The sequence below is a fragment of the Pygocentrus nattereri genome, chromosome 4 (genome assembly GCF_015220715.1).
Source record: "Pygocentrus nattereri isolate fPygNat1 chromosome 4, fPygNat1.pri, whole genome shotgun sequence".
Lineage (NCBI taxonomy): Eukaryota > Metazoa > Chordata > Actinopteri > Characiformes > Serrasalmidae > Pygocentrus > Pygocentrus nattereri.
In genome coordinates, this window is record NC_051214.1 from 42,682,446 (window position 1) to 42,696,903 (window position 14,458).

General features: G+C 40.0%; 2 protein-coding genes across 2 annotated transcripts; both read left to right on the plus strand.

Annotated features, from left to right (window-relative positions):
• The first annotated feature begins 755 nt into the window (after positions 1–755).
• On the plus strand, positions 756–5,106 carry LOC108424424 (gap junction Cx32.2 protein-like). The gene is made up of 2 exons (XM_017692463.2): positions 756–970; positions 3,990–5,106. Exon 2 carries the CDS (start codon positions 4,013–4,015, stop codon positions 4,853–4,855), a length of 843 nt encoding a protein of 280 aa, XP_017547952.1. The 5' UTR covers positions 756–970; positions 3,990–4,012; the 3' UTR covers positions 4,856–5,106.
• Positions 5,107–5,478: 372 nt separating this feature from the next.
• Positions 5,479–9,999, plus strand: gja1b (gap junction protein alpha 1b). The gene is made up of 2 exons (XM_017692508.2): positions 5,479–5,637; positions 7,331–9,999. Exon 2 carries the CDS (start codon positions 7,348–7,350, stop codon positions 8,491–8,493), a length of 1,146 nt encoding a protein of 381 aa, XP_017547997.1. The 5' UTR covers positions 5,479–5,637; positions 7,331–7,347; the 3' UTR covers positions 8,494–9,999.
• Positions 10,000–14,458: the final 4,459 nt, after the last annotated feature.

Here is a 14,458-nt window from a genome sequence, read left to right on the forward strand (position 1 = left end):
GGAAACCTCAGTAGGATCTAGCTCTGGAGAGACATCACCTTCCATCTGTACTCTCTCAGAAAAAAGGTACGAACTGGAGTTTTAACCTCAAGGGCAAATCTCAGTTCCTTTAGTCAGGGAACATAACTGTGCCAGAATATATTAAAATTATATTTTTATATATGTAATATATATATATATTATATAGCTAAATTGTATTGACTCATCTCCAGGCTTTTTATTATATTGTTCTGTTTTAAAACACGAGGTTATGAAAAGATACCATTTTTTTTCTTTGTGAAAAAGCTTATTTAAAGTACACAGCTGAACGTTGAAATAACTGCTGTACATTTGAGGGAAAATGTATTTAAATTATTTATATGAAATATTAATTTATATGTAAATTATTTGTTCCTTGATGAATGAAAAATGTACCTGCACAGAACCTTTATTTCTAAGAGTGATAAATATTGATTACTTGGACTATGGTAGTGCTTAACACAAAATTAGAGTGATTATTATTATTATTATTAATAATAATAATAATAATAATAATAATAACATTGTGGTTGTTTTACATATATGTATGTAAGGTCAATGCTGCCCTCTAGAGATAAATATAATATGTCATGATTCCAGTAAGTGGGGGCTGAGGGTGGGGTTCTTTTGCAACCTGTTAACTTTTGTCTGTAATATCAGCTGCTTTGAGAAATTAATCAACCACTGGAAACGTGAGAAATTGCAGCGCTGATGACCATGAATGGGTGGAGTGAAATATTACACATCATTATATGGTAATGTGAGTGCAGAGATAAATGTGATTGGCCGTTTGTCTAAATAGAGAACTACAGTCAGAGTTGCTGAGTTCAGTCTATAGTTCGAAAGCTTATAGTGCTTTAACCAGTAACCTTCGTCCATTCAGCACACATAAACTTAATTACAGTTTTTTTTTTTTTAACCTCAGGATTCAATAACTTACATACTAGTTCAGGTAAGTTTTCGCTTTTACTTTTTGAACACTATGATTTAATGTATTTCTCATGAGGATTGATTACTTAATTATGCAAATAATTACCTCAGAATGAGTAGTTGAAGTGGGACAAATAAAGGCAGTGTAGAACATGTCATGATTCAGCTATAGACTTAATGGATTTATATATATATGCAGTTAAAATGTAATATAGCAATTGATAGTTTATGGTACTTGTATCTCTATTTCCCTCTCCCTCTCTCTCTCTCTCTCTCTCTCTAAATATATATATATATATATATATATATATATATATATATATTGTTATCCAAATTCAAAATGTACTTTACAAATGCAAATTATTAATATTCTGTGTTTTTATGAGATTCTTGCCAACACAGAACATTATCATTTATACTGTTGTGTGTTTTGGATGATAATGTCAAATTTCTTATGTTCTATATGTGATATTCATTATTATTCACTACATTTATTACTTCTCATTCTCTATTAGGAGAGTAACTTTAAACTTCATGTAAAATGGTGGCACCCCTTTTATATAACATCATACAAGGATAACAGAAAACATTCTTAATTCATTCATTTTTAATATGTCATCATGACTATGGCTAAACTACTCAAGTCAGTGAAATGGTCAACTCATTTAAACAGGCTCTGCTAAAGGGGAACCTTCAGACTGTAGAGAACAGGAAATCACTTTAGGGTAAAAGCTCATCATTTTGTTTTTAGTGCTGAGGGTTAGGCTTTTTCCAGCAGGCAACCTGTCACATGGACAGAACAGAAATTAAACTGCATCCATTAGCACTTTTTGAGACAACTATTTATGTCAGTGTGACAAACACCCTCATCTTTAGCCACCATGCAAAACTACAGGCCTTGTAATACTTATAAAAGTGACAAGAACAGTTCAGATAGTGATCGCAAGCCTTGCGTCAGTATTATTACCATACCATCCCAAACCATTCAGGGTTTGAAAATACAGCGCCCACTTTATAAATTAATAAGTGGACCTGTATGTTTTTTTATACTTCCAACAAATTTGATGTTAGTTGATAGACATTATAACTTGCTACAACTTAAAGGACTTAATATTGGGTATATGTGTTGTGTTTAGAGCCTACAATTCGCAGTGCTGTCAGAAAAATGTGTACTGTTTGGGTAAATTTTAGTCCCCCAGATACAAACGATGTAAATGTACCCCCGAAAGTACAACATTCACCTGAATACTAAATCATGCTGACACCTGTCGCATATCAGAAGCCATTTTAGTGGACTACTTAAGTAGTGCCCTAAACAGAGCTCGGTGTGAAGTGAAGTAGGTTTTTGCCTTTGTTCTGTGTGAAGCTCTAACGATTCAGTTAAGTACATTAAATGATTTTTAAAGGTGCACAGTACTCACAAGCGAAAGGGTCATGATTGTTTCATTCATTATTTTTAACTAGAGGAATAAAAGCCTAGTGTCAAGACAGGATCTAGAGTCAGTGCAACTTATACAATCTAACTGCAATGGAGTATGGTACAATTACATCCCTATATAAATCCCTATATAAAGGTACTGAAGATGTATCCCCACACACACTCCACCGAGCTCCATGATATTGTTTTGTATAATGCAAGACTAAAAAGTAGTTAGCCCCAAAGCTAGCTTGCGAGTCATGAAATGCCACTTTGTTTTTATCCCCTTAAATGGCCAATGGCCAAAGTTTTGTTCCACTTCTCTATAACTCAGAAATAGCTCGGCCAGTTTGCATTGAAGTCCCTGTAGTTACTGTACTTAATGTTCTGTTTTCATGGCAACTGACAGACAGATGAAACAGTAATGGGAGCCACCTTGAATCTGTTTATGCAGAATGTAAATCAAATGTCTTTTTTCTGTAGCTATGTAATTCTCTAATAGTGCAGTTGCATTCAAAAACACGATAAAAAATTAAAAGGGTTAATAAGGAGAGAGCCACACAGAGAAAAGAAACATCCATCAACAGTGAGGGGAGTGTGACCTCTGCTGGCTGGCAACCCTAGAGATCTACCTTCCTGCAAAGTGTAGTTCCAGGTACAGTCTGCCACAAGCACTCCAGCAAATTAACTTCTTCAGAAGTGCTTGATTGGCTGAATCAGATGCAGCAGGGTTAGGTAAGGATGCGGCGGTATGCTGGATGCAGGTTGGAATTACACTCTGCAGGAAAGCAAATCTGTAGGAAAAAAGTCGGTGACCACTGACCTAAAACAAAAACCGCCCAGCCCCCCCCTCATTATTTCCTCATAATGATAGCTTGACTTTGTAGGCCCTTGCTTAAATTCACACTACAGTTAGGAGGACATAATCTGTTATATACAAACATTACTTGAGACCTAGTGCAATCTACAAAACTTAACCTCTTAAATGGCCAGGGCCCACCGGCAGGCCCAAAGTTTTATTACACACTTCTCACAATAGCTCAGCCAGTGTCTGTGTAGTTACTGTATAATAAGACTTGGTGTGTAATCAGCCTGGGATTTTAAGGGGTTCAGATAAAAATCAACACTTTGTCCCACTCACAGCAAACTATATTTGTTCATCTTTCTGTTTTTCATATCTGCCCAGTTTGTCTGTCTAGCTCATTTGCCTGCTGTCTCTTGTTGTTGTTGTTGCAGTTCTTTGTTTCCTTCTTTTATTTCCTCTCCCTTTCTCTTTACCACTCATCATTTTTTCACTTGGCTGGGGTGTAGAGGGTCAGCTTATGAGTTAGTAGGGTACACAACTTCACCACTACTTGTTATACATAATATGATATTTGCACTATTATGAATATGAAAACAATAATATGAAGGAAAATAGTTGTCCCTGAATGGTGGGGGGTGTTTATGATGGTGTGGCAAACAGATTTTGGCAAATACACAACTTAAAGAATAAATAAATGTGGCCTCCATTCTGAGCATTGAACACTTTTCTCTGTATGTCATTTGTCTTTAGTTGTGACTGTTGGCGGAATCAGATATCGTTACTAGAAAATTCAGTACAATCATTTTTTTCTTCTTCTAGATTAACACTGAACACCAACGAGAATGGGAGATTGGGGGTTTCTCTCGACTTTGCTGGACAAGGTGCAGTCCCACTCTACCGTGATTGGCAAGATATGGATGAGCGTCCTGTTCATCTTCAGGATCCTCGTCCTGGGAGCAGGAGTTGAGAACGTGTGGGGAGACGAGCGGTCAGACATGGTGTGTAACACCCAGACGCCTGGCTGCGAAAACGTCTGCTATGACTGGAAGTTTCCCATCTCCCACGTTCGTTTCTGGGTCATGCAGATCATCTTTGTGTCCACTCCAACTCTGTTGTACCTGGGCCACGCCATCCATGTCATTCACCAAGAGAACAAGCTCAGGGAGATGCAGAAAAACAAACAGCTGGTGAAGTCACCAAAATACACAGATGAAAATGGCAAAGTCCAAATCAAGGGGAGGCTTTTGGGTAGCTACCTGACTCAACTGTTTTTCAAAATCATCCTGGAGCTGGCTTTCATTGTTGGACAGTATTATCTGTATGGGTTTGTGATGGTTCCCGAATTCCATTGTGACCAATCACCCTGTCGATTGAAGACAGAGTGCTTCATGTCCAGGCCCACAGAGAAGACCATCTTCATTATCTTCATGCTGGCGGTCGCATGTGTATCTCTGGCCTTGAACGTCCTAGAGGTGTGCTATTTGCTTTGCAGGAGGATTTGCAGGCGACGTAAATATGATGGCAAGGTGCACTACAATCCAAAAGTCAGCTACATGCCACCTCCTGCGTTTTCCTTAAACCTGGAAGCTGTAGAGAGCCTGAAGCAGAACCACATGAACACTGGCCTGGAGAATGGATGGGCCCACAGGAGCAGCAGCCCTGCTGAAGCGAAGTCTGAACTGTGATAGTGCCATACTACAGTCCTCAATTTTTCTAGTGATAATTAATGGTGTCCTACACCAGATGGCGCAATGCAACTGTTGAGTGTGATGAACTCCTTAAAAGTGCGGTCCAATCATGCATGAATGTCAGTTTTGAACAAATTGTTGTATTCAGAGGCTTTATGAATCAAGAACTTTCTGTTTTTTCTTATTATGTGTCTTTTCTTATTGTAATGTATTTACTTTTCTAAGTAAACTGTGTCCAAAAGATGTCAGTATGTCTAGAACATAATTCATGCACAATAAAGTGTCTGAAATGTAAAATATAAATAAATATAAACGCGTGTAAAAATAACCAACCCTTTGAAATGGGTAAACGATGGGAAACTGACACAGCAGCAATGTGGCATTACATGGTGATCACGTGCATTCGTATTGCGATTTAACTTCACTCAGAATAAACACTGTGAAAAACGAAGAAGAATAAATAGCAATAAGCGTGGTAGGCTTGAAATGTTTGAGAACCACGAGAAAACATTCATAAAGTCAGTACAAGAAGATCCAAAGAACTCCTCACTGACGTGGGGGTGTCACATGACTTCAACTTTGGGTGCTTGCTCACTTATCCTTTTTTTTCCTTCCCAACGCCGCACCAAAGTCTCTTATAAGCGAGGAAAGTTTGACAAGTGTGCCTCAGTTCTTCTGTGGACCCCGAGCAGGATTTTTGGAGAAAGAGGTGTGAGCTCTCAAGAAGTGACGGAGAAAGTCCCTTAGGGCTCTCTTCTTGCTTCTCGGTGTCTCTCCAGGTACGTGAAGAAAACTTTTCTAACTTTTTTCCCCCTCATCAACTTTTAACCGTTTTTTCTTAAAACAAGTCATAACGGGCAGCACAGCAAAACTTGTCTAGCGGTCTTTCAACAGACATGCTGAGGATGTCCTTCAAGAGTTTTAAACTCTTCGGAGTGGGCTACATTCCCATTTGCCTCAGGAGTGGGCTCACACGAAGCTGAAGTTGGCTACTTTTTCGAATATCCCGTTCCACCTTAAACGGAGCCGCAGTTACGTTCTGGTGCCTGAGGCTGCCTGACGCGCCAGAATGTAACTGCTGCACCATTTAAGGTGGAACGGGAAATTCGAATAAGTAGCTGCTTCACGATTTCATTCACGGCTTTCCTCTCGTGCTGGGTTATGAGAGTTATAATAACCGTTATAAACATTTTGAAACTGACCAGAAAGTGTCATTTAGGAATGACAAACTATTTTGCACAAGGTGAAGCTCCTCATGAACGACCAAAAAAGTAGTGAAGTCTCTCGTTATCCTGACATACATCAGCTTTTCAGTCCGCAGACAGCTTCATCTAGACCACTAGGTCCTGAAGGATGGCTCTAAGTCTCAGTGGTCGCATATTGTCGGCATTTGGCTCACTTTTCTCTGGAGAACCTCTGTTTAAATCCCAGCACTAGTGAGAAGCTGTTTGGTTAAACCGCTTCTCTGCCTTCTTGCCTGTGTTCTGAGGAGGTGAGATGGCATTTGGGCCCTAACGTATGTTTCTGAATGGGTAACGATTTTGGAGAGCATCAGAGAAGAAGGGAAGCACATAGCATCTCATCTGTTCATAAGAACAAGAAAGAAAGAAAAGAAGCCCACTGTCTCATCCCTCAGGGCGTTTGACGTCTACGCATCAGAGGCATAAATACATGTTACTTGGGAAAAGGAAGTTTTTACTTATAATATATAATACTTGACTATAATGCATGTATGTTAAGTCATATTCAGCAGCCAGGCTTGTTGTCTTTGTATGAGGTGCTCATTAGAAACTATAGGCAAGGCAAGGCTATCAATAAAGTACATTCCATACAAGTAATATCAATAAGTACAATAAATCAAAAGCTTAAAAAACATAACTAAAAGAAAGTACAATGTAAAATAGAGTAGAATAGCAGCAAGTCAACTCATGTCGTTCTTTCTGCCCAGCTATATCATTTTTTTCATAGTGATGAAAAACACTCTGTTATATGCATTTTATCTGTAATTACACTTAAGGCAAAGAAATTAAGACTCTTATGCAGTGTTGCGGGATGAGAGGGCCATTGATTCTTTAGTAAAGTTTATATGTAGAACTCTGGATGTTTAAAGGGTTGCTGACCTGGTTAAGTGTTTCTTTTTTTATGATACGGAAAATGTTGTGTGTATTTATTTAGGGTAAAAAAGAGTTTCCCTTTTGTAGCTAGTCAAAAAAAAAAAGAAAACTTTTTTGGTCTTATATAAAACCCTAAGAGAGTACAAATACTGTCCTAGTCCAAGTCTGAGCCTGTTTATGCTTTGGATACCCCTATAGGATATCACTTTCACTGTGTTTTTCATCATTAGACGATAGCCAGGAAAAGAGATTTTCCCTGCTTTTATATAAAACTGCAAATGCTGGAGATCTGGACATTTATCATGGAAAAAAATGCTTTTTACATCTATAATAATTAATCTTGACACTTTTTTTGCAGCAAGAACTCCCCCCAATATGGGTGACTGGAGTGCTTTGGGAAGGCTCCTTGACAAGGTGCAGGCATACTCCACAGCCGGAGGGAAGGTCTGGCTCTCTGTTCTCTTCATCTTCCGGATCCTCGTTCTGGGCACAGCTGTAGAGTCCGCCTGGGGTGACGAACAGTCAGCTTTCAAGTGCAACACCCAACAGCCCGGTTGTGAAAATGTGTGCTACGACAAGTCGTTCCCCATCTCGCACGTGCGCTTCTGGGTGCTTCAGATCATCTTCGTGTCCACTCCCACGCTCCTCTACCTGGCACACGTATTCTACTTGATGCGCAAGGAGCAGAAGCTCAACCGCAAAGAGGAGGAGCTGAAGGCTGTGCAGAACGACGGTGGGGACGTGGACATTCCTCTGAAGAAGATTGAGCTGAAGAAGCTCAAGCATGGCCTGGAAGAGCACGGCAAGGTTAAGATGAAGGGGGCGCTGTTGCGCACCTACATTGTTAGTATTTTCTTCAAGTCTCTCTTTGAGGTTGTCTTCTTGGTGACCCAATGGTATATCTATGGCTTCAGCCTGAGTGCTGTTTACACTTGTGAGCGTTCCCCATGTCCTCACAGAGTGGACTGCTTCTTGTCCAGGCCCACCGAGAAAACCGTCTTTATTATCTTCATGCTGGTGGTCTCGCTGGTCTCCCTGCTTCTCAATGTCGTTGAGCTCTTCTATGTGTTCTTCAAGCGGATCAAGGACCGCGTCAAGAGCAGACAGAACCAGTACCCGTCTGGTGGTACCCTGAGCCCCACGCCAAAGGAGTTGTCCACCACCAAGTACGCCTACTACAACGGATGTTCCTCGCCCACGGCTCCACTGTCTCCCATGTCACCCCCAGGCTACAAGCTAGCCACAGGCGAAAGGACCAACTCCTGCCGCAACTACAACAAGCAGGCCAACGAGCAAAACTGGGCCAACTACAGCACCGAGCAGAACCGACTTGGCCAGAACGGTAGCACCATCTCCAACTCGCACGCCCAAGCCTTCGACTACCCCGATGACACGCAGGAGCACAAGAAAATAGCACCAGGCCAGGAGCTGCAGCCTCTGGCCCTGATGGATCCGCGGCCGTGCAGCCGAGCTAGCAGCCGGATGAGCAGTCGAATAAGGCCGGACGACCTGGACGTCTAGCTAAAGAACACATGGAGCGCAGAGGGGACAGGCAACTGTCCAGTCACAGTTGTCCTCACTCTAGACTCTAGTTGATAAAGAGACATAAAATTACTCACACTGCTGGAGGTACTATTCGTTAATTAATGATGATGTTGAAACTAGCGGCGCTAACATTGCCTTAACAAGCTGAACAGCTAGGGGGGTGACAGACCATGAGGGTGTTCACTTCACTTGCTGACAGTCCTGCATTTTTTTCCCCCGGAAGCATATGTTTTGGTGATGTGATTGATTTTTCTACAACCACACATTGACATTCAGTTTCAAAAGACCCCATTCCAGTATTTCAGTAATGCATTTTACCCCATTATTACACATTATGTTCCTCATCTCTATGATCTCTCCACCACTTAGTCAAACAGAGTTGTGAGGTTCCTAGAGCTAAAGTTCATGAATGAATATTTATTTATCCACTAGATGACTGACTACTACTCAAGGTCACATCCATATGAGTAATACTTCATATGAAGTAAGTACAATAATAAGTCACCAGAGCCAATTGCATATTTATTAACAATTATCCAAATTTCAGCAATACATCTATTAACAAGAGGTTGCTTTAATTAATCGTAGTGGACTGTCATTTTCCTGATAAACTTTGAATATATGTGGTGTTAGTTTGATTATTTTGTGTTTGTTATATTGGTGTGGGCAGAATTATCTGATTTTTTTTTTAACTCTTTGAGAGAAAGGCTTTATTTTTCCCTCTTTTTTAAATATGTCATTTTTTTCATCTTATCATTTTTGAATGGGAGACTAGGACAGTAAAGGTTAGTTGTTTTTTTGTGTTTTACCCTTGGAGTGAGTGATTTCTTTCTTTTTTTAAGTCAATGTAATCTTGCTGCTTGAGAGATAGAGTTTTAGTACTGTAAATCAAGCTAACTGTTGTCACAAATGTGAGTTTTTAGAAGACTGCTTGTTAGAGCTGGACTAATATTTAGTCAGTTAAATTAAAAGTTATATGCCAATGTAGCTCCACAACTACCAAACACTAATAGATGAAATTTCAATTTGGACATTTTAGTGTTGATTCGCAAACTACATCACAGCATATCGGTACTCGAACATGGAGGTTCATGGATTCTTCAGCTACAATGGTGTTTGCACTGAGATTTTGGCAAGGATGTCGTATGATGCATAAGTGGCAAGTGTTCTCTCTGTTACGCATGGAACTAATTTATTTTACCACACACCAAGCAGAAAATCACTACACTAAAAGAACGTTTTCATGTGAACCCTTGGTTATTGTTTTTTGGGGGGGGATCTTGAAGGACCAAGGCGAGATCTAGCATCCACAGAATAAGGCAAACGAAGCTGTACATACAGTTGTTTGAAGAAGAGAGTTGAGAAAATGTCATTCCATGGGAATCCACTGTTGTACAGTGTGCAAGTGCATGATAGCAAAAAAGTCATTAATCAAATCTGTGAAAAAAGCTATTTTAACCAATAAAGATTTTTTCTTTGTAATATTTCATGTGTTTATGTTTCAAATTTATAGCAATTGATGAACAGCGCCTCACTGGCCCACTGATGCAAATGGATAAGATATGCCGTCCAAAGGCGTTTTCTGGTAAAAGTTTAGTCTCTTTCATTTAAGACTGTGTTTGGCTAAAACAAGCATTTTAATTTACAAGCTGTTAAACACATATAATGAGAAAATGACACAATGCACAACAATTTGTCTGGTGCCAGTATCCAATAGGGCCTGGTACTGGCATTTTGTTCGAAAGAATTAGCTTTACACAAGCCGCTGCATTATAAACCAAGGCAATAAGGAGAAAGTCGGCCTCGTGGCCAAAATAAGCCTATGCCAAGACTTACTTACAAACCAAAAGGCTGATATGGTTTTACATGTATGTTTTAAAATGCCCCCAAAACTTTGAAAATTTCATCATATAAAAAGATTCAGTGCTTTTTCCCTTATCCAAGTTTCCTATTTAACCTTTCCACAAAGCTAAATAAAACCACATGTCTGGGCTGAGCCTGTGGACCACATGTGGCTAGAGCAGAGAGAGGAGGGGGAAAAAAAGCTGGAGACTTTGATCTAGTGCTAATTAATCCAGATCTTTTATTCACCAATGGCTTTTTATTGGGTTTATCACCCAGTGTTATTTTATGAAAGGGAGACTCCCTGAAAATGACTTCAGTTGTGCAGGTATTGTCAGAAGAGATTCATTAGCAAACAAATTAAAGCAAGAGGGAGAGAGAACGAGCTGGTGGAAAGGAGCTTGCAAAACGCGAAAGCTAACTTTGAACTCAAGCGGCTCTCAGCATGCATGTGACTGAAGATACACAGAAACTAGCCAACTATAAGTCTTTCTTTCCAGTGACCAGGTTATCTTCCCCTTTGATAAAAAACAGATTGATATAGCCAAGAAGGGGGGGGGCACACTACTACCTACTCAAGCCTATACTGATTATTACTATTAGTAACTATTTTAAATTATTCAGTAACTACTACATATCTATGCAAGTTATGCAGCTGTGAGAGTGGGGCTACATAATTAAAGTGTGGGCCCTAATATGTCATTAACATAACATATAACTTTCCAGAGATCAAATAAAAAAACATTGGGTTAAAACAACTATCCAGTGCCCTCTCCTGAGATGCACAGACCATGTCTGAGACAGTGAGCCAGTGCTCCCACATGTTTCTGCATCTATTTTTGGAAGATGAGGATTCAAGTGAGGACAGTTTAAATGCATATAAAGCTCACTTCTCTCCACAGACTACTGAAAGCCTCTGTTTCTGAGTTACATTTCCTCCACCCATACAGCCACCCAGACCACAACTTCAGGGTGGTTCTGGGAATACATGGTAAAGTAGCTAACTGCCTAAAAAATGGCAAATCAACTTTTTTGTTATGACGTTGCCCCGTGTCTAATAAAAAAATGTGCCATGCTGCTCTCGAGATATTTTATATTGGACAGCAGTCTGGCTAGGCAGCACATTCAATCTGAGTTTTAATGATGTTATTATTTTTGTCTGCTGGCAGTTTCCAGCTGTGTTATGTTCACCCTTGATATCTATATGAAAAAGTACAAACATGCATGCAGAAAGCTTTTTAGTTATTTCGTCACTAAATCTGATTACAAAAGGTTAAGTTGAAGAATGTTTTGATGGTGCGCTCAATTCCACTAGGCCTCGCGTGGACACCTCCAGAACTGACAGGATTCCTGTACAATTTGGTGACTCAGCTCATCAGTTAATTGACAGGTTTACCCAACTCTGCTGGACTCTGCACCACAGTTCTCCACCCCTGCACTAGACTACTGGTTCCAAATCTTGGTTCTGGAGTACTCCTCCCATGCATAGTTTGCAGTGTCTCTGCTATCAACAAATCAGTTAACTACTGGAACACACCAGAGTTACAAGGCTAACATTGCCAAGACTGACTTTATATGGTAAAACTTTGTGCTGCAATTCCATATTGGCATCATTTTTATGTCAAGACAGAAGAAGTAGCCAAGCAGATAACAGTACAGCAGGCTAAGAAATTGGGGTGGATAGCTCAGATCTGGAAAGTGCAAGCCACCCCGGGATTTTGACCTAGTCTAATTAGCAAACTAGGTTGCCAGCTAAACCAACCAGGTAATGAACTAGTTTAACTAACAAGTTAAAAACCCTGCCCAGGATTTTGACCTAGCCTAATGATTATGTTGCCAACTAAATCAACCAGGTAAGCAACTAGTTTAATTAACAAGCCAAAAATCCTGCCCATGATTTGTTCCAACTGCTTGACTTCTCTGGTTAGTTTAAAACAAGAGCATACCCTGCTGAAAAAAACAGCACACACCAGCAATCATTTTCATGCTTGTCTAGTGTGGGTCTGGTTCTGGTTTAGCTGATCACCCTAGGGTGGTCTTTCTGGGCCTGAGTTACTTACGTCTGCTAACAACACAAAACAAATACTAACTCCTAACACTGTATGGCACACTGTTTGCTTAAATAAAATCCAGCCTCAAGATGGCTGTTACAACAGTTGTAGCTGTAACAGAATTTTGTCCATTTTTGGAATAAGGGGTTGTCATGGTTGAACCATCAATTTATAATAAGCAGGGCAGTGATGCTTCCGGACCATGGGCCTAGGGTCAGCAACAGATTAATCAGAGTTGAGCTTTTATCAAATCTCTGAATGGACTTCACCCCACTGTGCTGGCTGTACCAGAGAGTACAGATACAACAGACCATCATATATCAGCAGAATGTGTTGACCAGCCCTTTGTATGGCGCTCAGCGACAGAACTGGAACACAGGTGGTGTGTAAATGTCAGATGTTCCTGGATTCCTCAGCAGATGACTGCTGCTCTCATGCTGCAGTCGTGCTGGCTGTTTAGCACCGCTGGGTGCGCAAGGATATCATGCGCAGTCGCATTTCCTGAAAAATCTGCGTGCTCCCTGCTGTTTACATAAGCATAAGTGAATCAAAACAGTAGGATGCTTCCAATTCTTCAATCGTAGGAGCGGCCCGATCTCAAACAGTGTCTCAGCTCTTGCTGTGGTTAGAAATTAGATTCACCCCTGTCTCATCTCTTTTAAAACATCCACTGCTGGAACTAAGCAGAAAGGCTGTGGTTTTATTAAACATGGATGAGCTACTCACAAATGTTTCTAATGAGCTTGAGAATATGGATGGAGATCATTTGTGCTTCTTATTCTTCTTTTCTTCATCTTCTTCTTGTTCTTCTCCCCTAGACCCTCATAAAAGTAATGACTTGAATTAATCATCTCGTTCACTTTATTACCCATTCACCCATTAAATCTCTATCTGACTCCACTGCCTTTAGAGTTTTTGTTCAGTCTCTATCTGTATGGAGAATGGTGGTGATGGTGGCCCGAGGCCCAGCCACCCCCTGTCTCATAAAGTGTGCCGGTTTGGTCCCTGTGGTGCCAGCAGGAAGTGTGTTCTGAGGCAGATGGGCCTGAAGCTGACCCATGTCCTTCCATTTCATTCCATGAAATGAACAAAGAACACCCAGACTCACAGACACCATTTTAGCAGTTGGGAACCCTCAGAGCCATCAAGGCTTTCAAAGAAGGCCTAATGATTTCTCTTTTTAATTTATTATGTATTTTATTTATGCAGTTTTTCCTGTTGTAAGCAACATGTTTAACATGTTGTAAACAAAAGAATCAAACTGAAAATAATTATTTTTTACTCTGTATTATCTAAGTAGATACAGCCAGTTAAGCTCTCCTATTGGTTAGGACTTCAGGAGCTGAATGTAAGGCATAACGTGTTAGACCTCCATAATTAGGACAGTCAGATCAACCGATCACGTTTTCATTTCCAATGGGTGGATCTTATTTAATGATAAAAAGGTCACTTCAGGCCTTCTGGAAATTCTATATATGTCACTGAGCGCAACTTCAAGTGGTGGCCTAATCAGTGCATTTCTCTAAGACTTAAGAAGCAGAAAACAGCAGTATCTCTATGCCAGAGTCATGGTAAAATTGCTAGGTAAAATAAGTTAGTATCTGTTACAAGCTTCCTATAAAATGAGGAATATCTTTCACAAGCTTCATATGTTCACATTTAATCAAGAATGGGCAGAAAGTCTTTACATGAATCGCCATTAGCTTAACGCTAGCCACTCCCATGAGAGCACCGGTAGAAAGTAGCATTATTGAGTTGTTTTTTCCCCGTTTCTTGAGTTTTGACATTTATAGCCCTAAATGAAGGCCTAGTCCACATATACATGGTTTGATACTGCATTTTAGAATTACTGTACAATCTGCAAAAGCTTAAGGTTTGATTTGTCATGCAAAAGATTTGTTATGAGCAATTTATAAAGCATGAGCCCAGTTTTACATTGTTTATAATTCTTTGCTGTGAAAGTTAAGACACTAAATCAGAATTAATTTTCCATAACAGGTTTACTAGAAGTTTTCTTAACTCACCGTGTTTCTCTCTGTTCTCCTTTA

Coding starts and splice junctions, on each gene's coding strand:
- LOC108424424 (XM_017692463.2), top strand. CDS start 4,013: ATGGGAGATTGGGGGTTTCTCTCGACTTTGCTGGACAAGGTGCAGTCC.
- gja1b (XM_017692508.2), top strand. CDS start 7,348: ATGGGTGACTGGAGTGCTTTGGGAAGGCTCCTTGACAAGGTGCAGGCA.